Source organism: Anas platyrhynchos, chromosome 1 (assembly GCF_047663525.1).
Source record: "Anas platyrhynchos isolate ZD024472 breed Pekin duck chromosome 1, IASCAAS_PekinDuck_T2T, whole genome shotgun sequence".
Taxonomy (NCBI): Eukaryota; Metazoa; Chordata; class Aves; order Anseriformes; family Anatidae; genus Anas; species Anas platyrhynchos.
In genome coordinates this window covers 30,756,625-30,782,391 of record NC_092587.1, presented here as the reverse complement: position 1 = coordinate 30,782,391, position 25,767 = coordinate 30,756,625, and the positions used below count along the sequence as shown (strand labels likewise).

Sequence of the window (25,767 nt, the reverse complement as noted above, 5' to 3'; positions counted from 1 at the left end):
CAGTGCAGACTGAACTTCTTAGGCTACTGGGAACAGACTCTTCGGCACCGCTAAATATAGTTTGAGAGCAAAAGATTGCCAAACTAATATACAGGGTCCCATTCCCCTCCCCAATAATAGCAGCAGGTTATAGTTCTCCCACTTAACGAGAACCTGATCAGTGCATAATTATTACCTGACCCTTTTAATCAACTATTAATTTTCCAGTTTAACAGGTTTCTATACCCTTCATATGTAATGACAGTCCTGATTAATGCTTTTGGAAGGATGAAGTTAAAAAAATCCCTGCATGTTCTTATGCATATTCGTGGAGGGAGGGGGAAAGGGAGGGGTAGTGATCCTTGTTCATATTTTACAGTTTTTAATGAACCTTCTAAAACTAGACTGATGATTTGTGAGACCAGATTCATTTAAGATATGAGATCGATGAAAACTATATTTCAGTTCACAAAGGAAGAAAAATTGAAAGCAGGCATGTGAGAGCAGGACATGTGCTTAAACTATCTGAGCTACAGAATCAAATCTTCATCTCTCCTTTAAATGAAAAAAAGCTAGCAGTTTCCAAAAATTCCAATGGCTTAATCCTGCAACAATTACCCTTGTAAGTAGTCCCAGAGATTTCCATTCAACAGTTTCCATGAATACATATTACTCACATGGGAATTTAGTGCAGATCAGCCTAAAGTCTGAAGGCAAGAACAATGGGAACACCTTTCCTGAAAGTGAGAATAATCCAATTCTCACAAGATTACGTCTTCTAAACAATGAAACTAATTATACCTGATAATACACAGTACTTATATCTATGGAGTTGATTCCACACCTACTGTCATTGAAAGTGACTTTTTTTGTGACTAACAGCATACATAACAACAGAAAATGTGATCAAAAAGTAACCCACAGTTACTTTTCTCATTACCTGATTGGGTCGTCCTCCTATAATATTGAATCCCAAAGTATCATTTTCTCTGTGTAGCATGATCGTTAATGGTTTGGGTTCTCCTGCCTAAGAAGAAGAAGGTGAAAAACTGTTAAATCATATTGTATTAAAAAAATAAATAAATTAAAGTGTTAATGTGCAAAGATTTTTAGTTTGAGAACATATAAGACAGGGCTCAAAAGCAAATTTGGCTGAAAAGAGAACAAAAGACACTGGAAAAAAAAAAAGCAAAGGGAAGACATGCACCACTGAAGTGTAACAGGTAGTCAAAGCATCTGACTATTTTAAGTGCTGAACAGAAAAAAAGTGCAGGCTTTGGACGGGAGGAATGCTCTGCACCACTAAAAAAAAATTCAGTGCTCCAAATGTCTGCAGTCTCTACATGCATTTATCCCTATATGTGTTTATATAGATTAACATCCTCAACATGATAATTTTCAGACTCAAAAGCCAGCCATATCAGTACAGTTTTCTTGCAGCTTTCAGGAAAAATATACACAGAAAATGAAGCCCAACTTTTTATCCTAGCTTCTCACTTTTCTCCCAAAAGGAAGAATCAAAAAAAAAAAAAAGTGTAAAAAAGGGTTTGGTTTTGGTAAACAAGGTGTAAAATATAAAGTGATCAAAACCAGTGATGGAGTCAAAGTTCAAAATGAACAGGAGAAAGAAGCCTTTTCCTTCAGTGGAACGGGTAAAAACTCTTCTAAAAAGAGTAAGTGAAAAAAAAAAAAAAAGAGCTGGGGGGGTCAGCATCACAAGTTAGGTTATTTTATGTAGTTCTCATACGATAATAGTTATATTTTAGGAGCCATATTCCCCATGAAAAGGGTGTATTCACCCAGCACCGTCAGGTTTGCTGGTCCCTAAATGACACAGCTGTGACACCTAAATGACGGTACCCATCCAAACATCAGAACACAACACCTGACACTGAAGGCCGAGTTTTATGAACGGCGAGGCGTTTTGTGTCAGCAGCGTGCATCTGCCCCACACCGAGACCCTGCTGCCAGCCCCCCCGGACGCCCCCTGCCCTCGCCCCCGGCCGGGCTCCGAGACGCAGTGCGGGCAGCGGCCCCTGCCGGCGGTGCCCAGCGATGGCAGAGAGATGCTCGGCGGCGACCCGGAGGGAGCAGCCCCCTGCCAGCCCCCCTCCGGACACCCCAATAATCCCCCCTCGCCTTTCTGCACTCGCTGCTTTTCCGCACACTCCTCAGCGGCCCCTGCTGCCCCCTTCGTGTGACCTTGAAGCATCCTCCCGGAGACGAAGCACACCTGCGATAACGTACCCCGGGGAAATCAGGGGAAAAAAGGATTTAAGGGTTGAGGTCTTCAGGTGTCTCGATGCCACGAGGAGCCGTGTTTCTAGCCCCGCAGGTGTCCCGCAAACACCCCCTCCCCACCTTTAGCCTGAGCGGTGCCACCAGAGTGACGGAAAACGCCAGGCACTGAGCTCTACCCCGCAATCCGCTTCTCCCCACACGAAACACACTTTGCTGTCCTTTCCGTGTCTTTTCCGAAGTTTCCAAGGATTTTATCCTCCATTTTTTTAGGAGACTTCTCGGCTGCTCCAGCAGAAGTCCCGAGCCGGCTCCGCGCCCCAGTCGAAACCAGCTGAGCGGCCACCGGCTCCCCCGAAGCGGGGGGGTCGTGGCCCGCTGCGGGTGCCGGTGAAGCCCGCAGCCGTGCCTGCGAGCTGCCAGCCGAGGAGCCAAACCCCATCCTCCTCCTCCTCTCCTTCCCGTTTCCCCCAGGAGACGGCCGCCGCTGCCCGGCACCGCTCCGGGGCTGCTCCCACCGCTGCCCCCGGGCAGAAGCGTGGCCGGCTCGGGGCTGGGGGCTCCATCCCCGCGGGCAGCAGGGGACACCCAGGGCTCGTCCTGGCACCCGGCCGCCCGCATGCCCCTCGGGGGATCGATCAGGCTGGGCGAAACTGAGCACGGGGCGAGCCCCGCTGCCGGAGGGGGGCCGGGAGGGTCGGGTCGGCACTCACCCCGCCGCGCCGGCCGCCCGTCAGGTCGCGGGTGATGCTGCTGATGTGGCTCATGTACTGGCCGAACTTCGCCTGGTAGCGCAGCGCCGTGAGCCGCACCTCGCTCTGCAGCGCCCACAGCTGCGCCAGCAGCGCCTTCTCCCTCCTGCTCCAGCTCACGGCCTCCCTCCTCGGCTCCGGCCCCGGCCCCGGCTCCGGGCCGCCTCCCCGCAGCGCCCGCGGGCGCCGGTGCCCCTCGCCCGGCCGGGGAGTCCCGGGGGGGCCGCCCTCCTCCGGGCCGGGGGGCCGCGCAGCCGGGGGCCCGTAGCGGCACGCCGCGAGGTGTGCGGGCAGCTCCCGCAGCCGCAGGACGCGGCGGCAGCCCCGCGGGCTGTAGTCGCACTTGACCTCCAGCTTCTGCACCAGGCTGCGGAGCGGCAGCACCGGGCGCAGGTCGGCGGGCGCCAGCGGGCGGCAGCGCAGCGGGCAGCGCCCCCGCCGCGCCGCCCAGGGCAGCAGGCAGCCGGCGCAGAAGACGTGGCCGCACGGCGTGGCCAGCGGCTCCTCCAGCACCCTGCCGCACAGCTTGCACTGCAGCTCCGCCGCCACCGGCGCCGCGAAGCGCTCCGGGTCGAAGCCCATGGCGAGTCCCGGCCGCCGCCAACTTTCGCCGGGGCGGCCCCGGCGGCGCTGGAGCCGCTCCCGGCGGGCGGGCGGGCGGCGGCGGCGAGGGGCGGGCGGAGGAGCGGGGCCGTGCCGGGGGAGGAGGGCGGCAGCGCCCAGCGAGGCTCGCCCGAGGCTCCCCCCGCGTCCCCCCGCCTCGCCTCCCGCTCCCCGCCACCTCCGCGCATCCCGGCCGGCGGGGCACGGGGAGGGGGGATGCGGGGACCCGCACCCGGACCCGCACCCGCATCCCCACCCGCATCCCCCCGCGGGTCGCTGTAGGTTGGGTCGGGCAGGGAGCTGCCAAAGCCTGGAGTCGCTCCGGCTCTTTTACCGGTGTACGTGCGGCCGGGTCTCTATCGCATTTCTCCCGCTCGCTTCTCTTCTGTGCTCCTGGTTTGGGATACTCAAGAGGGCACGGGAAGCACAAGTCCCCTCCGTACGAGTGCTCTCTTTGTTACCGCACCGAAAAAAAATACGGTCGGGATAAGAAAATTGCTTGTGGAGCTCCCTTAAACAACAACATATGTGTAAACAACACTTGCATCCTAGGAAAAGCTAAAACACAGCAAAATCTGGAAACGCATAGTCAGGATCAATAGCCAGGCTGGATCCTACCCCTTCATTGCCGCACAGCCCACAACATACACTGAAACATGAAACCCCTAACGCATTCCCCACATAACTCCACTATTGAAAACACAGGGCTGGTTTGCCGCCCCCCAGCTCCGTGGCAAACCTCCCAGAAGAGAGTGGGATGGGGTCTTCGGGGTGCTTCTGCACCAGGATCCTTCACATGCAGGTCAGGCACTGTCCCTGTTGGAGAGGACAGTAGGCTCGGCCTGCAGACACCTGCCCAGGCCCAGGCCATCGGGTATTTTCTGGACCTGAGGACTACTGAGGCAGAGCCAGGGTGTGCCCTCACCAGCTCTGCAATTCCTGCCTCCAGCTCTGGCTCCTGGGAGCATCCCTCTAGCAAAGTTTGGGGGGGAGCTCTGCAGACCAGTCATGAATGGCTCTCTTCCATGACAGAGAGGACAACACGGGGCAAGGCAAGAGGCAAGCACTCATCCTCTGTCCCCAAGAAGGAAGGAAATCCCTGCACATCCTTGCCCCTAGCACCCTACCTGGGACCACGGATCTCAGCTATACCTACCCGTAATTTGCTTAACAAAAGTTTCTCAGCAATTTTAAACAACAACAACTGGCAATACCTCAAAGAACATCTTCAGACCCAAACATTTCTGAGCAGCAACCTACTGTTTCTGACCTGCCACACACAAACCTACAGTTCCACTTGCGTTTTACCATGGCTGTCAAATAAATAAACGGCACCACCAAATAGTCTCAGCTCAGGGAAAATGCACTCCATCACATTATACAACATTTATACACATTATACAGCATTTCACTACAGATCAGAATCGCCTCTCTGACGCAAAGAAGGAAATCAGAACTCAGGAACTCAGTGCTCAGGCACATGTGGCTCAGACATTGTGGGGGCTGAGCCCAGCAGATAGTTATGGGGTGACCACCCTGCTTCGGGGCTGAGAGCTCGGGAGTGAGCATGTGAGCCCTTCCCTGTCCCTGGCCTGTTTTTTTCACCAGTACGAATACAGCCAAAGCTGCAGAGCCAGATTTGAGCCTCCCAGCCCTGAGAATTCTTTTCACTTAGGTGATTAAATAAATGAAGATTTAGGATGCCCATGTTTTTAAAAAAAATCCCATCCTTATAGCTCACACTGGGCATTGGTGAAATGTCAGCATGCTGGTAAAACAGTTTCAAGTGGTTATGACCTTTCTCTGTTCGTGCTGGAGTAAGAAACTATCTTTCTTTGCCAAGATGTCAGCACAGATGACAGCACAGGCGACTGGGTTTATATCAAAAGTAATTTTCCACTGCAGCAACCTGTAATACAGACAAATGTAAAAAACCCATCTAAAGGTTACAGCTGCCTGCATACCAGACCTCCACGGAAATGGGTACACATGGGTGAATACGTACAAACATTACTGATGTGCTTACATGGGATTGTTGCTACGCTTAGTCCTATTAGTTCCGTGTAATCAGGAAATGAAAACACAAACCCATACTTTTCTAAACTGCACTCAAATAGAACACTTAATTATAACCTTGTCTGCTCATCCGAGGTCTCAGCACCCAACGCTCCAGGTTTTATACAGCTGTTCCAGTCCTAGCTGGGCTGTGACTGTCCAAGAGGGAAGTGCAGATTTCCTGAGATGGGGAGAGGTTGAGGAGCACGGGAACAGTGATGCTTCGGAGACATTGCCCACAGCTGCGACAGCTCTGCACAGCTCCACTGTTCACCCTGGGACTGCACCCAGGCACGGATAAAATAAACCTTGTGCAGAGGCTTGTCTCCAGGGCAGTCACAGTTCTGTTTCAAGATGCACAAATAATAACAGATACACCAGCCTTTCAGCTTCTTTCAACTACGTGCTCCTCCAGCAGTTTCCACCCCTCTGCTCTATCAGGCAAAGCAGCAAAAGCCATCTGAAATATGAAATCACTTGCTCTCCTAGTCACATGTAGTTGGGCACAAGCACACACCCACATGCACACACATTTTGAGAAAGGATTTGGTAGGGTAAGAGCCCTTTATCAGCACGGATTGCCTGCTGCTCCTGCACATCAGAGAGAGAGGAGGAAGAGCTATTTCAAGTATAAAATCAAGGGTTGTTTCAGCCCATAGCTCTTGCCTCATCCTAAGAGGATCTGCAGTTTAAAGTGTACAGCTGCTTCCAAATCTTCTGATGAAAGAATCCCGAGATAAGAATTATTGCTCTGAAATCCTGAAGGTAGGCAGGAAGACTCCTGACTGTTGAACTCAATGGGGAAAAACTTTCAAGTCACATATGTGGGAATAAGGTGTACATTTTAGCTTTTTTTCCCCCATCATTTTCATAATCATTTTGCCCTGTTATTCATCTGTAGGATTTCAAAGGAAGATTCTTTTCCCATTCATGCTAAAAAAACACCCTGTAACTACATTAATTGCCAGGAGGACTCAGCAACATCACTCTGAGGGCATGATTTAGACCTGACCATTTGCTATTAAAACCTGTTATCATCTGGAGTCTGGAAAGAATGAATGTCATTGCACTTTAGAGAAAAGATTATAAGCATATAGTTAGTTAGTTCATATATTCATGTTTGATTACAGAGAAACACCTCAGAAGGTAATGTTTTTCTTTATTTTCAGGTTAGCAAGCAATTTTTCTGCACCACAGTCTATCACTGCAGCACGTTAAGAGAGTTTGAGGAAGTGTCCTTAAGATGAGAGGGCAAATTGAGTCTGAAAGCTCACTTTTTTTTTTTCATTTTTTTTCCCAAAGCCTGTTATTCATCAGCCAAGGAGAGAAACTTCCAAAAAAAAAACCAAAACCAAAAACAAAACAAAACACAACCCTGCAGACATCCAGTAAGGAAGTTTTTACACAGAAAACATGTGATCTATAATTGTTCATTGGCAGAAAGACTATATAGTCTATGTTTAATTATGTTTGACATCAAATGTGTCACCAATCAACTTGGACCACTAGAAAAAATGAGAGCAGGACTTAAAAAGCATGAATTGGGAGGTCTGGATGTTGGACATGTCTCTTTTATCCACTGCATGGCCTTAAGCAATGCAGGTAACTACTGTTCACTTTTCACTTCACTTGCTGCTAATGCTGCCCTGCAGAATTCACGGCATTTGACTCAACTCCCTATCTAATGCAGTTCTCCAGCAAAGCCACCATGTTAAGGCTCCACTGCTTAGGGCAGGCAAAACAATAGTCTGCATCTTCCAAGACAGGACCTGGAAGGAAATCCTTCACTCCATGGATTTACTCTGAGGTCGCCCCCTGAGGACTGAGCCTTGCAGAGGGTGGGAGATGGGCAGCGGCGGGACTGTGCGTGATGTAAAAGTCAAGCTGCCTGCTGCTATAAAAGCCAAATATTCCTGAGCATGCCTGTTAAGCAGTTTGAGAACTTTCAAAATGTAGGGAGTTAAGGAGGAGGAACATCTCCAGAAGCTGAACAGTTGTTTTTGAGCAGCAGATTTTTGTTCAGAGTTCATCATTACAAAGACTACATGGGCACTGCAAGGTGGCTTTTCCACACGTTCTTAACAGGACAGTTAAACACTAAACCTCTGTGAGAGAGGTAAGTGTTGTTACCTCTATTTTACAGACAAGGAGGCAGATAACTAAAATCCTTTAGTTTCTGGGTCAAAATGGTTCACATAAACAGGAAGTGTCAGAGCAGGGAATTGGGGTCTCCTTCCCTTTAGGAGACTACTGACAAGGCAAGGCCTTCTCCTAAGCTGAAAGCCAGCAGTGAGAGCAGGCAGCTGCTCCAACTGGGGGAGCAAAGGGGAAGCAGAGAGCAGCATTCTGCCCCCACGGTTGTTGGGCAGTGGGAATCAAGGGTCCAAATTGCTGGAGCATATGGGGATATGTAGTTCTTTAAATCCTGAACTGCAAACTCCACTAGCAAAGGCAGGACAAGACCCCACACAACCTATAGGACAAAATAGATCAGTACACTTGCTCTACGATTGTCATAGTGCTTTTCCTTAGTACTTTCTCTCTCTCTTTTTCCCCTTTCTTCAGTGTTAAAGGAAAACATTTTTTTTTATTTATTTTATTTTAAATAAGGCAAGAAAGAAGGAAAGAAGCAGCAAGAAGAGGTGAGACCCAGACTGACAGAAAACAGGTCTGCCAGTGTGTTAACCTCACATTTGTCAGGCCTGTAATGCATTTCTGCACCCAGCTGGGTTGTCGCTTAGCTGTCTGGTAAAAAGCTTAATGCAGACTGCTTGCTGCCCGGTCCAGGCTCTGTGTTGCACGTGCTGTCCTTCAAACCACAGCAGGAGCCTAAGCAGAAGGAGGTATCAGTGGGGATAAATATAAAGGAACATGGGAGTCTTGCCTTATGCATTTCTACCTAATCTCTCTTTCCCAGCCCAACTGCTGCAAGCCCAAGATGTCCCAGTTTCTAAATTTGTCCCTGCAGAGCCAATCCACAATCCACTCACCTGATGCAGACACCTTCTCTCAGCACAGAGATACTCCCTAAGGGTATGCAGACACCAGACACTTTCTGTCTATTTTAGCATCCAATAGCTCACAAAAAAATCCAAGAGGATGTCTTTTCATATTACAGAACCACAGCAGCTACCAGCACTGGGGCAAAACCACTCACTCACAGTTGTCACACTCAGATGAGACAACAGAGCCCAAACTCATTTAGAAGGGAATCAGCTTCTCAATGCTGGTACCTCCAGAGCAGGGTTAAGTCTGCTGTCACACAGGCAGTGCTTGGTCAACAATCAAACACATGATAACTGTCCCTAGGGCTTCCTTTGCAAGCAGGGAAACAGCTTACAAATCAAAGATGGAAAAACAGCCACCTTGCCCAATGTCAGTAAAATCAGGTATGTTGTAAACTGAGAAAGAAGCAGAACCTCAGTTCCTAACCTCAGCTTCAGTGAAAGCTTTGATAGCTGTTCAAATCAGTAGAAATACTTCAGGGTATTGCCACCCTTCTGACTTCTGCATGTCCTTTGCCAGTGTTACATTGCACAGAAAACTTCCTTTACCTATACATTTTGTAGTATTAGCTTGCACTTATACTGGTAAAGGAGGAACATAAACCATGTTCAAAAGCATATATGAAAAACTCAGAGTGAAATATGACCATCTGAAGAGAAAAATGTAGGATTTTTTTTGGCAGGATTTTCGGAACTCTTATGTAAATCCATGAATTTAAGCCTTTGAAATTAAATTTAAATACCATTGCCACCAGAACGTGGCTGGCCTTAGTCTAAGCCAGGTGAGCAGCCTGAGAAATGTGTGCAGAGAATTCACGATACTTTATGCATTTTAACAAGACATAGACTGGAGAAAGCTATTAGTAATTCAAAGAAAACAAGCAAATAATGAAAGAGACCATTTTAAATTGTAGCTAAAATATAATTATAATCAGTGCATGGGAAGAAAGGAATCCATGCACTGTTTTAGTGTTACTAGCCTCCTATCAGATGCAGTACAAAAAGCAGATTGGAAATATGGAAGCAATAGAAACAGAAGGGAAATGAACAATTAATACCTCACTGTTCATATGGAGCTTTAAAGGAGCTTATAAGAAAAGAGTATGCTTATGCTTCTTTCACGTTGTCCATTTCTTTGTTACACTTACTGTCCTTTATGTACTTGGAAAATGAAGGTTTGGAGTGTCCTCTTCAAACCTCGTGCCTGTTGTCCCCATGTACAAAACAGGTTAAACAATGGCCGAGGAACTCTTTACTTTATCAGCCTTGCTCACATTAGAAATTTGAGATATTCATTCCAAATATTTAATTCACCTCAAGGCCAGTCCCTCTGAGACTTAATTTATGTTAACACAAAGAATGAACTGCTAAAATAGAAATATTTCCTCATATAATATTTCCTCATATAATGAAATATTTTAGTGCTCTACCAAACACAATTCCTAGATACACTTCACTTCCTCCATTAGAGACTTACAACAGTAATGTCTCGTGTTTGTGTTTGACAGTACGAATAAGATGGAATAACGATTCACAGTAGTAAATCTTTAAAAATACCAACATAATATAGAGGCAAATATTATGAGTAGTGAGAAAACATGCTGTTGGATTTTGTAATTTTTCCAGTCTAGGATTTGTTTTGCCTTATTTTTCCTCAGTCCTATTTTCCTAAAGCTACATTCTCACAAATTACTTACTAATAGGCTTGAATTAAAATAAATACAATTCCTTATTCCAGAAGTAAACTTAAACCATGGCTTAAACGAATGGCTTGTATTTCATTTTATTTATAATTAAAATTTATTATACTTGTCTAGTGTGAGGGACCACCTTGACCAGGTATTCTAAAAACATATTTAGTATATTATCCTTTTTATCAGCTTCTGTCATTCACCAGCCCCACTAAAAACAGACAGAACCTGCTCCAGTTTGTGATTTTTCACCTTGTACATGTATGCGACTCACGGATGCCACATCTCCTTTCCTCAGAAGATCAAACTGAGAGATAGGTTTAATACCCCTGCTAAAACTGTACAGAAAAAGGCACAGTGAAGCTCCTTTGTCTATTTGTCTCAGCATTTGAGGGAGTGCAGTCCAGCTTAACACCTCATGGGACACTGTTCAGAGATTTCAATTTCTCCTGTTCCTGGAAGAGCCAAAAGTGCTGAATTAGCAGATTGCTACTTCATGGTTTAATAGTTCCAGTCCTAATGAGGCCATAATGGGAAAGAAAAAGAGAATTAACTTTCTGATGCTGGGAAACTTTTGTTATATTTTGAATTTGACCAACATTTTCTACTCATTAGTTTTGTGAGAGACTCAGACCTGAAAGATCAGAGATGACACCATTAAAGCCTATTTGGACAAGTCAAATCTATGTGTTCCTAAGCTGCCTATCATCACAGATTCATGAACATTAATTCTGCTGTACTAACCCAACTTTCTAATGACTACCTACTCCTGCACTGAAGATTGACGTGTACAGCCTGATAGTCTTGTTACAGGGTGTTTTGTCAAAATGTTAATATAGCTCCTACCTGCCATATTGCCTCATCATTACCATTTTTTTTTATTTTTTTTTTTTATCTACACTGCTTTTCAAGAAAGAAGCCTGAGTTTTAGAACTGCTGAGCAGCCAGATGCTTCAGTGACATCAGATAAAAGTCCTCAGAATCAGCTGTGCTTTTAGAAAGGATGAATGTGTTCTTTCTTCATGCCTGCTGGTATAGTCCCATTCAGCACACTCAGATGTACTTATGGTACCTCCCTTCACCCTCTGGTTGTATTACAGCTGCATCAGGTTCTGCTTGTGTCACAGAAGAATCAGATCAATAACATATAATTTAGTGTATGAGTCTGTTATTAACTGCTAAGGGGCTTCCCACCTCAGTGATATAAACTGGATTTGGCCCTTGATTGTGTATTAAAATGGATCAAGACACAGCAAAATGTTATATATTAACCTGATATTTTACTATCAGGGTTTTCTTTTTAAATAGAAACAGGGGATACATCAGCTGAGGTTTGGGAGAATTTAGCCTACCAGCTTAAATGGGAAAATCTATATGGGAAGTGTGTTATCTGGTCTATGCAGAGACATGGCTTCAAATTTATTACAGTTCATATTAAAGCCAGAAAATTTACCAAAATTAATAATGATTCAAGCTGTAATAAAAACTGAAGTCCCTGCTAGATCATACATATTAATATACCATCAGCATAAAATGCCAGTTTAAATTCACTGATGCTGGTCCCATGAGAATATGAAGCAGCATAAACAGCTCCTGTCCAAGGCTCTTATGTTAAAATAAAATGGCACAGTGGTAGGGAAGAACAGAGACACAGAAAATACCTTTTTTTTTTTTTTTCTGTGGTAATTGTACTTTTAAACTTCCAAGTTTTCTTGATTTGTACAACAGCAGAACTTACATGGCTGTGTATTTAGGCAAGCAGCCATTCACTGCTGACTATAGCAAGGTCCAAAAGTGGCATTCTCATCTGAGGCAAAAGTTTGATGAACATGATCTTTTCGCAACCTGCTTATTAAGAGCTGCTCTATTCCCAAGTTCTTTTCAGAGGATGTCTGTGAGATTAGTAAAATGCCATTGGACCTGATTTTGTACTGTTTGGGAACTTTGAATTTCAGGACATAACTGTCCAGGCTGGTTTTGTAAACAAAACATTCCGAGATTCCTTAACAAATACTACCAGTCCTCTGCAACACCCACTGCCTTCAAGCAGTGTGATTCAGACAAGCAGGAGCTTTTCTTTCCATTAGCCTCACATTCAGCTTCATTTTAGCAATGAAATGAGTCCCTCCTTCCCTTCCCACACAAATAATCCTCTGATAAAGAAGTCCAGCTTTTAATGATTAATGGCATTTTAAAGTCTGGCTAACCCTTTAGCAAGAACTGTCTGAACATCCAGTCCAGGGAAAGCAGCACTCAGGACTGTCAGTCGTTATTCCTGATTCTGCCACTGATGTGCCTTGAGAACTTTAATTAGTTAATTAACCTCTGTGACTCAGTGTAAGCACTGGTGTAATGCACACAGTAATGCTTAACATGGAGTCCCACAGATGTAAGGCATGATAAAAGGGTAGAGGACTATTATTGTTACTAATGATCATTGGTTTGAAATCATAGTCAGGCAAAACCAAAAATAACAAGGCCATTGCAATTAGTTGCAAGGTAGGGTTGTGATATTTAATTACCATTAAAAGGGTACGTGATGAAAAATACATTACGTACTTTCAATGGTACTACTTAGACACAAGAAATACCCTTGTGGGATATCTGCAGCAAATACTAAGAGTAACAGCTTTGAAAAATAAGGACCATTGGATCTTATGGTTTCTTCTCCCAGCATAGAACTTCCTTTTTCCTACTGTGCTGGGAACTGCAGCTGTTAGAGCGAGTCTATTTTCACATGTGATAGGCTTGTGCATTGAAAGCTAACAAGCCACAATAAGTTTATCACTGCTTTTGTCATCATCATTATTATTGTTCTTAATATGCTTAATACTAATTGTGTGCTTTATCTAGAGAATGATAATTTTTGATCAGAGCACTTTTGTCCTGTGTGCTGCACAAGTACTTTAAAAGATAGTAATGATCTCAACAAGAGAACAAAAATAAGCTGACACCTTTACACAGCACAACTGGTTATAATTCTCTTTCCATTTCTTTGTAAATATTGCCCCTGGGATATAATTAGATAAAGCAAAGAAAAAAAATTTCTTCCATCAGGTAAGGTATTAGTGATCAGAACTGAATATTGGCAGCCTCAAAGTATACATTCCTTTCCAGCTATCAAAAGTTTTCCTTTATTGACTTGTATCTCTCGGCCTATCAAAGAAAAGTTTAATTTGCAGCTGAAATCCTGATCCTCTGATGAATCATGTTTTCTTTTGAATGCAAAGGGCGTCTGTCTGGCAAAGTTGGCAGCCTGACCTCCATAAATATTGTTCTATTGATAAAAAGAGGAATTGGATATAGGGACTATCCAAAATAAATATTTTGCAGGGATTTTGAATGTCTGAATACAATAGAGCAAAGGAATGTTATCGCATTTTAAATAATTCAGACATAAGCTGAAGTGAGTATTAGTTTCAGTTGAAAAACTGTCAAATGTAGTTTGCACCTTTAGATTCATTTGGGAAATCAAAATGGACACCTGCTTAGGGATTGCTGTTTTTCCTTTTACCATTTGTAGGGACTTACCCTTGATTTTGTCGGAAGCAAGTCTGGGCTTCTTAGTTTCTTGAAGATTTAATGTAGAATTTCAATGAGGTATTTAGGAACGTCAGCCTGATGTGCTCCTGCCCTTTGGGTGGAGGTGGATGGAAAAAGAGCCCTTTCTGTCCTCCCCACATGTATCTCTCCCTGCTCAGGAGACCTTGCAGGCTTGCAGGTATCAGGGAGGGCTTCCTTGGCATGCCCTGGAGGCAGAAGGCTTTAAAGGGGAACGTGTGGCTCCAGGCTGAGCAGTGCAAGTGGAAAATCAGCTATGGCAGGAAGCAGGCAGGCCCAGGCTGTCCCCAAGATCAAGGGAGAGGGAACCTGTGTGCCCCTCCTTTGCACTGGGGAACGACGGAGGCATGCTTTCTCCCCAAAACGTAATCCCTCCTGGGGCTCTGTTGGCATGGCACACCGCCCTGCTGCTCCCCCCAGGGGCTGTGCCCTGAAAGATGAAAGACGGGCTGCTGTTTGTGCTGGCAAACCTCCTCCTTTCTGCCCCTTTTACTCCTACAAAAGCAGCTTACATAAAGCAGAAAGTGAATGCAGAAGGAGGAGGTATGTCTGGAGGTTTACAGCGTGAGAAACCCTCAGAAGGGCTTACAGGAGGTGTCTCAGCACAGCCAAGTCCCAGTAGAAAATCACCCGGCATGGAGGTATGAGATTGCTCATTGCTGAAGTCAACAGGACTCCATGTATCCAGAGCAATCCCAAGTGGAGCAACAGAGCAATTTTTCTCATAGAATCACAGAATATCCCAAGTTCAAAGGGGCCAAGAAGGATCATCAAGTCCAACTCTTGGCTCCACACAGGACCACCCAAAAATCAGACCCTATGTCTGAGAGCTCTGTCCAAACACTTCTTGAACTCCAGCAGGCTCAATGCTGTGACCACTGCCCCGAGGAGCCTGTCCGTGTGCCCAACCACCCTCTGGGTACAGAACCTTTCCCTAACCCCCAGCCTGACCCTCCCCTGTCCCAGCTCCATGCCGTTCCCTCGGGTTCTGTCACTGTTCCCAGAGAGCAGAGCTCAGTGCCTGCTGCTCCGCTCCCCTCATGAGTGAGCTGCAGGCTGCCATGAAGCCTCCCCTCAGCCTGCCCTGCTCTGGGCTGAACAGACCAAGGGACCTCAGCCACTCCTCACAGGTCTTCCCCTCCAGACCCTGCATCATATTTGTAGCCCTCCTTTGGATACCTCTTATAGTTTTATGTCCTTTTTATACTGTGGTGCCCAGAACTGCACACAGTACTTACTCATGGTGAGGCCGCACCAGCACAGATTGAGACCAACACCTCCCTCAACCAGATAGCAGTGCCATGCTTGATGCACCCCAGAGTACATTTGGCCATTTTGGCTTCCAGGGCACACAGCTGGCTCATACTCAGCTCTCTGTTGACCAAAACCCCCAGATCCCTTTCTGCAGGGCTGCTCTCCAAAGTTCAAAGATCATTTGACAAAAAGCAGAGAAAACCAACAAATCATCAGCCATCTACAGGCATTTTCTCCACTATGCTAAGCACATAGGTGCTGCTACCAGAACACACTGAAATGCCTATGGGGAGTCATGCACCGCAGTGCAGAGCCAGTGGGAGCTCTGGGGCTGGAGGAGCTCCAGCTGGGATGGAGCAATGCCACCCACCTTGGCAGTGCCTCTGCGGAGCCTCCTGCCTGCCACCCTGGCCACCACCTGCTCTCTCTCTGCCTCGCCAGGAGAGCTGATGGTGGTTTCCTGGCCATGTACCTGAGGAAAAATAAAGAAACACTTGTAAGACTAGTTAAGAAAATAAATCCCTAAGACAAAGAAAACAGTGGTTCATGAAAACGTCATGTGGCCACAAACAAGGACATAGAATTCCTCAGGCAGCCTAAGAGAAAGATGATTGTGTTCATTACAGTGTCATCTGTTAGACTACAGGTTCTGAAATCTGCCAGAGGAATGCTGTGTACCTAATCAAAACATATTTCTCTCTCTTTGTTCAGTGATTTAATACGATTGCTTTTAGGTAAAAAAGTATCCTACAAAGTAACCGTTTTGCTTCAAGTTACAAGGAAGCCTTTCTGATGTGTCTGTCTGTCAGAAGTCTGATTTCCAAGCACAAGATGAAATTACTGGGGAATTTTGAATCCTCTTAAATGTACCTCGTATTGAGAAGAATATATGCAGAAATTGAACATACATTTCTGCTACTAAAATGATCTATAATTTTTGGATAAAATACAAAGATGCATTCAGAGCTAATAAGAACTGCCTGTCAGTGACAATTACTGACAGTTCCATTTAGTTTCGACATCATACTGTATAAAAAATGTAATAAATGCAAAGAAGTATTTAACATTGCCTTTCATTTCATGATTTCTTATCATTTTATTGCATTTGTAGGTAAAATGCAATCAGAGTACTGCATTGGTAAATATCACAATGGAAATACACAAAACAATTCATATTAAATGCTATTGCATATTAAATCCATATTAGATGCTATTGGTCCTATCTTAGAAACACAAAGCCCAGTTCAGCTGCCTAAACCCCACTTGCATAGCCTACCACATCCCACCTGGTACCTCACCTGTCTCTCACTGAAGGGAAGGCAGGATCACAAGGGTTTGCAGCCAAACATTGAAGCCCCTTGCAAATGTCCTGAGCATATTTTGACTCTTAGAAGATTCTATCAAGCCACTGATGACTGCATGTCTCATTTACTTCAAACCTGTTAAATACATCTTGAGATAAAAAGACAAGCCTTTCACGTTCACGTGTTTTTTAGCAGTTCTAAGAGATGCAGTTCTTAGGAGTTTGTTCAGAGAGAAAGTCCCACAGCCACCACAAATGCCACTGGAAAAGATTTGTTTAGTTTCAGCAAGCTCTGTACAGCTCTTACCAAGTCATTATTTCTCTTAAAATGACAATTAGAGGCCTCAACTGATATTGGCAAATACTGAGGAAGAGACAAGAACTTCCCCAAATGTTTTGAGAAGAAAAACATTAAATAGCTGTGATAGATAATGAGCAAATAACTGATTTTTATTTATTTATTTATTTATTATGCTCATTTTACCGATTTGGTTTCTACAGAAAATACGTGGTGGAATCTGGAAATGAGTTTGATGTTCCCAAGTCCCAGGTCAGCACTCAACTACAAAGACATCCTTCCCCACCTATCAGTTGCAGGATATACAACAGAGATTAGGTTAAATGCCATTATTGAGAGCACAGGAGTTAGAAAATGCGTGACTTAATATCCACACAACTTTTGGGCAACAAGGCAGTGCATGTGCCCAAGAATGCCATCTTTCATTACATGCTTATGTCCTCTTTTTCTTCTCACAGGCCCCTTCTCAGTAAAAAAAACAAACAAACAACAACAACAACAAAAACCTCAATGTACTCAATTAATGAATAACAACACACTATTTTATTTTCTTCATTTTTCTTTTTACAGTCCAAGCTGTCTTTCTTCTCCACAGATTAAGCTGTACTCTAAAGGTAGGATTATCCACGTTCTCAAGAGCTGTATTTCAGTGACTATCACTGCAGCACATACATGCTTCACAGGCTTTTGTGACCTAGTTTCACACAGCTCCTCTGAGACATGGACTTTGTATTTTTTCCATGTTTCAGGTTTGGAAATGCAGTGCAGAATGACTAATGCCAAGTCAGGCAGCATATGCACCCTTAGAGCTGCAAGGTCCATGGGTGTGCTCAGGGAGCTTGGGCAAGAAGTCTCATCTCTGGAAACTTTAATTGGTGACAGCAAACCAGTTTCTACTGAGAGTTTTTGAACTACAGTTTTTCAAAGGGATGTCATATGGCCAAATGTGAATTTTCATAGTGACTGTAAACGAGATGTTCCTGATAGAAGATTTATCCTTTTGTGAAACTTCATGTCCCAGCTCCAGCAGTTAAAACACTACAGTATTTAAAAGAAAAGATGCTATGCAGTTTTGAGTGGGGTAAAAAACATTCTTTATCCTATACCTCATGCTCAAAGACAGCAGCAGAGCTTTAGCTGAAATATTATTTAGCAAAATAGTAATTAGATGGAATTTCATTGCAAATAGAGAAAGTTTGGAAGAGCTGTAAGAAGCTGAAAACAGGGCATTACAGTAAATAGTAGGAAATGTGCAAGCTCAGGAATATGCTGCTGGCCTGACTATGGACTCAGACAGCATCCAAAACAGAGATGTAAAGTAGACTACTGTAAGACTGAAAAGGAAGGAAGCCACAATAAGAACACCTAAGAAAATAATGCCTATCAAGAAATAAAGCCTGGTTTACAGATAGCAATCACAGAGAATGTTGTAGTGTGTATTTCTGTGATTATTCTGACTCCAGACTTGTGGCACCATGAAAATATCCTTTTCTTATTTTCCACTGCCAGCTTGTATGGAAAAACAACTTGCTGGTTATACAAAATAGAGGTTATCAGCAATATTGCTAATTAATGGTGTAGTTGCCAACTAAAAAGTTAGACTCTGACAAATATGACCTAATGTTACACAAATATGCTTCATCAATCACAGTTAAAAAATACACAACAGCCACTATTTTCTTTGGACTAGTAATAGAATATATTGGCAGTTAGTGTAATTAAAGGCTAGTAAGCAGATTAAACCATTTGGGGGTTTATAGACTTCTACAGAAAAAGGATGAAAATGTTTTCAAAATGTCAAATCTTTGAACTGGTGGTATTTCTGTTTGTTTAAAAGTGGAAGACTTTAGTGGGAGCCCAAGGATATACAGGCAAACCCAGGTTCAGCATGTGGAGATCTCTGGTCCCCAGGCAGATCAGACTTTTGGATGTCCTCTGCTTGCTGTTTCTGGCAAACTCACAGCAGCTGGTGATACTGTGCTGCAGAACTGGTATCCCCTGGATATCTGGTGTGGCAACATTCAGAGCTACTATTTCGTAGTCCTACTATTTCCCATAAACTTTTAAGCCAGTGTGGAATACGAGTGATTTGGAGAAGCTTGAAGGGCTTCTTTCACATGCAGCAGTGGGAAGCACAGTCCATTTGTTTAATTTATTAAAGACATATGTTTTTTTTTAAACGATGGCTTGTAACATATGGGAGCTGAAGAGTGCAAAGATGAATAGGGAGCTTCAACAGCAACCCAAAATTCAGCAGATTGTGTTTTTAGGCCTAAATGCAAAGCGTAAAGAGATGAAAAATAATCTTGCATGGGAGATCTCACTTTACTGATTCAAAGAAGTTTAAATCAATGTTTTTAGAATTCTGTTTCAAAAATGAAATCTAATGGTGAGGATGAACCAAGCATATTTAACTATTTGCCCTAAATGCCACTCTCTGCCAGTTTCCCACATGCCACACAAGAGAATGCTTTGGCCATTTTTTACACTATCAGAACAACACTAGTCATCTATTTAACTACAAACTCAGTAAATCAAGGATACATTTCACTAATATTTATTTAAGCAGCAAAACATTGCTCATTGACATAGAGAACTAATGTTCCATTTACGCTCCACAATTTATCATTAGACTCATTGGATTCACATACCATCCCAGCAAGATAAGGAATGCCATTAAAAAACTGTTATTTATAAAAAGGAAAACCAAAGTCTGAATTTTAAACATATTTCACTGCAGTGTGATGGAGCTTTTGTTTTAATATTGGCAAAAGAAAACAGCACTATAAGTGTAGAACATGCTACATGAAAAGAACATGGCTGGCCATAGCAGTAAGGATAATTGGCTCTGAACCTTTCATGAACCCTTTGACTTCAGTGGCCTTTGGATGAGGCCCAGTAAAAAGCCACATTTTTATATGGCAGACAGTTTTGATAAAGGCACAGCCTGAATCAGAAACAAAGAACTTGTGGGGAGCTATGTAGAGTGGACCATGAAGCAGAAATAAATAGTATTCATACAGTCAAAGGAACAAGTATAGTAATTGTATTCATTCATGTTAAATCCAGTTCACTGATTTCCATTTAAGGAAGCTTGAGATAGGGAAAAAAAAAAAAAAAGTAGGAATCAGAAATTAAGAGAAAATCTTCAGGATCAAGGTTATACATCTGAGATGAGCCCTGCAAGCAATAGTACATCTATTATGCTTGGCATTTGACCAACACTTCATATTTCAATTGGGTTTCAATAATTGCAAACCCTCAACAGTTTATAACTTCTCTCTCCTTTCCTGGTACACCTGGTCATCTCCCTAACATGCTTCTAGGATAATGAACTGCTACAAAAATTTAAATTTAATTGCCGCAGAATAAAAATTAAGTACACTGGATCAGAGGATTGCTTTGACCAGTCAGGAAGATGTAGTCCCATCTTCCATGTTTAGGTATCTATGTGTCTTCAACCAGTGGTCAACTGTGAGCCAGTTCACAACTGTTGTTCCCGCCCCTCATAATAACCACTCTGGGAAACTTCATGACAGGTCCTGCTTTGGCAGTAGACTAAAATAAATATTCAGAGATCCCAGAGGAAGCATTGTACTTTTTTCAATACGGTTCACGTATGGAAATTTGGAATTTTCACATATATAAGTTTGGAAGGTGAAACAGAAAATCTAAAGTGTTTTTCTCCATTTCACTATGTCACATTTTGGGTCGGTTTAGATGCAGACCTGTTATGACATAGTTAGCATTACACTTTATCTTCCACTATGCTTATTAGCCCTCAATGAAATCCAGCCTGCTGTCTTTGTTGGTCAGTGGTGTGACTGACCATATGGCTCTAGGATTCTTGAGAATAGGGTTTGATTTATTTTGGAAATAAAAATGAGGATGAGGCTGTGAATATCTTGGGGAAATTTGCTCTGCAGAATAAAATTAGCAATGGAAATAATTTCACTTCTTATCTAGAGCTAAATTTTAGATTTTAGATCTCTTCTTGTTATTTCAGACACTTGAATGCACAATATTTAATTTATATCATTTACTGAAGAAAGAAAGGGCATTTCTACAGCAACATAATTGTTTAAAATTCATGCTTAAAATTTTATACCATTCCTGTTATTAAATCAGAAATCATTTTACCCAGGATATAGCTTTAGAAATAGTTAAATACATGCTAAGTAAGTAATAAAATGTCATTCTTTTGCATTTAACCATTGCACACAGACACATCACATACTTCAATGACACCTTTTCACTCCTCTACCATGTTGTGCAATGATTTCCACATCCAGAATGGGGATTGAGAGGGGGATGACAGACTGCTTTATCTCCTTCACTTCAGAAAAAAACAGAAAACAGTTGACAATGTATTTGAAGAGAAAAAGAGAAAGAGGGAGAGGGAGAAATTTGTTTGAAAACCACCAATGATAGTATGAAATATCAAGTTCTAATTCATGACTCACACTAAATAGTCTCCCCAGGCTGGCTAGATGACAAAGCACATTATAATTATGTGGCTGAGATTGAAATGCTCTTAAGGCCTATGTAACTAGCCTAATGGACTCCACTGTAACCCACCAAGGGCACTAAACTTCACAACCAAAGACCATAGCTAGATATTACAAATGGCAAGGTTGGAGTCCAGTGAAAACATGGTGCTGCTTGCAAATTGTTGCTCCCTAAAATGACTGTTCTGCTGAATGCTTCAGGAGAGTGACGTCAGTTAGTGGTCACCCATGACAGTTTTCTTTCCTCAGCTGTTTCCTATCACTTCAACTGTGGCATAAAAGGTTTTATTTCCTTACACGAAACTCCTTACTTGAAATGAATAGGCAGGGGAAAGCTTTCTGAAAGCTAGAGCTCTTGAGTAAACAAGAAAATTCCTCGAAGGACACATTCATGGCAGGAATACTGTTCTCCGTGTAGGTCTTCAGCAGAACAGTATCCCTTTTTATATTAAATAATTTGACCAAATAAGAACAAAAGAAGAGCACAAACTGCTGGTTTTGCTGGCCAGACCAGATCAGCCTTCCTGATTAGTTTGTCTGTTTTTGCTGCCTTGATTATCTATAAAATGAAAATTCAGCTGTACTATGTGTGTGTAAAAAGTCTTCTCTGTAAACAAAAATTGTTTTCGAAAAGTCAGTTCTTAATACACTGCAAGACCACCTAGAGAATCCTTAAAAAGCAAAGTGAAAAAGAAAGAAAAAAAAAAAAAAGAGAGAGAGAGAGGATATATTTTCAAAGTACAAAAATGAAGCATCACAGATCCAGACATGAGACCTACAAATCTATTTTCCTTTACTCAAACTTTTCCAATTTATTTTCTATTTTTCTGTCCTTATTTCTTGGCTTTAATGGTTTCATTTACTTTTCCCTATAATTATTTTGCCTTTCCCTATACCAGTACCCATCTGTCCTCCAGTCTTCAATATGCCCATTTCTTCTTCTCCCTAGGTCACTTTCCCTCCTCTTTTTCATTGGCAGCTCCTCCAGTTTGTGTCATATTTTCCATTCCTCCTTTGCTAGTCAGGAGCTATGAGCTAAGGTCTCCTCCCTGCCATAGAAGGGAGGAGCACATACAAAGGCAAAATTTCTTTTAGGAAGGAGGGGAAAGTGGGAGGAATCCCACCCAACCATTGCCTTGTGCTACTTGCATGTGCTCACTTCTTAGAAATTCTTACTTTTTTTTTTCCCCCTGATGGTATGTGAGGAGAAGGGTGTAAGAGACTCTTCATGGAGCTCCCAGATCACAGGGAAAACACGAAAATAAAACAAACTTCCCCTTCTAGCAAAAAATGAACAGATGTATATGCTTTCACTTCAACCTTTAGAAAGATTATACAGTCACATCCATTGGAGAAAATAATTCATCTTTTTTCCACCTACACTTCCTTACCCTAATTCTTTGAGTTAGATCATCACCTGGCACATACAACCACCACAAAGTCACACTGCTGTCTTAAGTCCTACATTTCACAGTGAAGAAGTCAGGAAAGTTACAATACCAATCTTAATTTGGTTTTCATTTCTTTCACTTTTTCCCCTTGTAATGATTTGAAAAAGAAGTCTTAGAGAGCTTAGCTATTTCTAGTAACTTAGATAAAATGCCAGGCCTGCCACATCTATTGCTCTTCCCACTAGCCTACAGATGTTGGGTCTGCTTTGCTAGACCTAGCAGGAATCCTAATGGATTTACTTTTGGCAGTGGATCAGAACTGTGTATTCAATTTGGGAGATTAATAAAGAATAGTGAAAATATAAAACTGGACAGTTCTGTTTCCCTAAAATAGCTGAGAAAATACTACCCAAATACAGTTTACACAGATTCACAACTATTGAGTAATTCAGAATAGTATTTTCTCCTTTGTTTTTAACTTTCAGGGGTAGCATTTGTATTTTTGGTTCATGCTTCTTAAGTGAGGTTTCTAGGGGTTACAGTCACTGGCAGTTTACCAGTATGCTGTCAGAGGCTGAAGAATAAACCTTGCAATCAAAACAATGCATCTCTTGGCTGGATTTTATTATAATCAGCACTGTAATGCCACTACTTGTTTTTCTGAACTCATCAGTACAGAGCTGTTGAAAATAGCTTGACGTTTCTCCTTTGCCTCCTGACATTAATCATGCTTAATTAAGTGACAATAAAGTTAGGGTTAATGCAAACAGGCATTAATTCTTGTCATCTCCCTGTTCTCAGGAGTATTGAAAGTTGGACAAGTGGAGAGAAACAAGATTGAAAATATATCCTAAAAAAAACATTCAATTAACATCAGCATTGGAGGTCTTGTCAGAGATCTGTTATAATGTATGCCCCAGTTTTTCCCAATAACTGCATGTGGGCAAATCCCTGTCTACTCAGAGTTAAATGTATGGCTGGGGTCTACTTTTGCAAGCACAAGGATAAAAGCTTTCATATGCTTGCTGCTGAAAGTATGGCAGGCAGTGGCAGAGAGCAAATGCGCCTGGTTCATTTTGCTAGAGACTCATTGAAAACACTGAAGTGCTTCCTCTCTCTGCTCAAATGTAGGAAATAAATCAAATTAGGGGGCTCAAGAGCAAGCTATATTTTCAGGGTGGCAAATAATAGATTTAGAAAGAAAGGTTTAAGCAAACAGTCTTTTTTTTTTTTTTCATTTTTTTTTCATTTTTTTTTTCTTTTTCCCCATGGAAGTTGAAGAAGAATAATAATTTTAAAATCAGCTTAGAAAATCTGAACAATTTGCACCAGATGAAACTACTGCTGTTGCAAGGTGTGTTGGCAAAAGTCCTGAAATGTGTCTCTCAGCTGACTGAGGAGGTAGCTAGCTTACCTGCCTATACACCACTCAGCAAACTGCCTGGGCTTGGAGGATTAGCAAGTAGTTCTCTTTTTCTAAGCATATGAAAAATGTGAGGTCTGTTACTTAGAATCATAGAATGGTTTGGATTGGAAGGGACTGTAAGACCACCCAGTTCCAACCCCCTGCCATGGGCAGGGACACGGTCCACCAGACCAGGTTTTTCAAAGCCCTATCCAGTCTGGCCTGGAACACCTCCAGGGATGGGGCATCTACAGCTTCTCTGGGCAGCCTGTGCCAGGGCCTCAACACCCTCATAATGAATAATTTCTTTGTTACATCTAATCTAGATCTACTGTCTTTTAGTTTAAAGGCATTACTTCTTGTCCTATCACTCCACTCCCTGACACAGTCCCTCCCCAGTTTTCCTGTAGGACCCCTTTAGTTGCTGGTAGACCAATATATGGTCTCCCTACAGCCTTCTGTACTCTAGGTTAAATAACCTCATCTTTCTCAGCTTTTTTTTCATAGGAAAGGTGCTCCAGCCCTCTGATCATCCTCATGGCCTTCCTCTGGACCTACTCCACCAAGTCCCTGTCCTTCTTATATCGAAGGTTCCAGAGCTGAACACAGTACTGCAGGTAGGGTCTCACGAGAGCAGAGAAGAGGGGAAGAATCACCTCCCTTGACCTGCTAGTCACGTTTTTTTTGATGTGGACCAGGATATAGTTGGATCTCTGGGCTATGAGCACATGTTGACAGTTCTTCATCCACCAATATCCCCAAGCCTTTCTCTACAAGGCTGCTCTCAATCCATTAGTCACCCAGCCTGTATCCGTGTTTGGGATTATGTTGTGCATGACTTTGCACTTGGCCTTGTTTAACTGTGTTTTTCATACAGACCCACCTCTCAAGCCTGTCCAGGTGTCTCTGGATGACAACCCTTCCCTCCAACATGCCAACACCAAACCACTGCTCTGTTGCTACTTCATCACATACCATCCATCCCCGCAGTGCTACTGCCACTGCTTCTCCAAAGTTTGCTGCTGCTATATCCTCACTGCAATAACCCATTGCTCACCAACCTGCGACCTTCACAGCAACTCTACAGCACTTCTTCCTGCTCACATGCTGTAGGACTTGCTCCTTCTACAAGGTGAAGGTGCTAAAAGTCGGCATTGGAGATGCCCTGTTTTACTATCATGTGGTGTTTTGTAGGCTTGGAGACATTTCTCTTGTTTACAGGTTATCAGACACCAACCAATGCACTAGTTTCCTGAATATTTAGTGAAAGTTTTTTTTTTTTCCTTTCTCTTTTTGTTTTACACAGTAAAAAGACACACACTCAAGCCTTGATTTATCCAGTCATCTCCCCCTTCTCTCTGACAGGTCCTCAGTAAGAATTCCTTCAAGTGATTTTGATCACTTGGGAAATTTCAAATGCTTTTCAGTGTTGATTCAGAGGTTGCATCTATAACATCCATCAGGTCCCCTCTGCAGCATCTTCCATCCCCTCAGTTCCCATATGAGAGCAAGAGCTGGAGCAGGGCTGGTTGCATAGCTAGGGGAGCTGTGAACACACACAACCTGAGATGCCTTCACGGGACTCTCTAGGGCTGACTGGGAATGCCTCCACTCCACAAAGCAATGCACCACTCCCTGCAACTCCACTGCCAAGTGCCCTTTTTGGGGGTCCTGCACCATTGGAGTCTGTTGATTTTTGATGCCAGATAACTAGAAAGCATCAG

At 43.3% G+C, this 25,767-nt stretch overlaps 1 protein-coding gene across 7 annotated transcripts in view; it reads right to left on the bottom strand.

The window, feature by feature from the left end:
- Nucleotides 1-25,767, bottom strand: part of PDZRN4 (PDZ domain containing ring finger 4) — a 273,876-nt gene that overhangs the window by 240,978 nt on the left and 7,131 nt on the right. Inside the window, exons 2-4 of one of the 7 annotated variants that reach the window (XM_072033941.1) lie at nucleotides 16,437-16,577; nucleotides 15,509-15,610; nucleotides 920-1,006 (exon numbers count right to left, since the gene is read on the bottom strand). In XM_072033941.1, the coding sequence (XP_071890042.1) occupies nucleotides 920-979 (60 nt within the window). In that variant the 5' untranslated portion in view covers nucleotides 980-1,006; nucleotides 15,509-15,610; nucleotides 16,437-16,577. Of the gene's footprint in view, nucleotides 1-919; nucleotides 1,007-1,864; nucleotides 1,951-2,340; nucleotides 2,854-2,930; nucleotides 3,623-3,906; nucleotides 4,012-15,508; nucleotides 15,611-16,436; nucleotides 16,578-25,767 lie in introns of those variants that run through there. The other 6 variants (XM_072033923.1, XM_038169311.2, XM_027457123.3 and 3 more) reach the window with 6 other exon arrangements.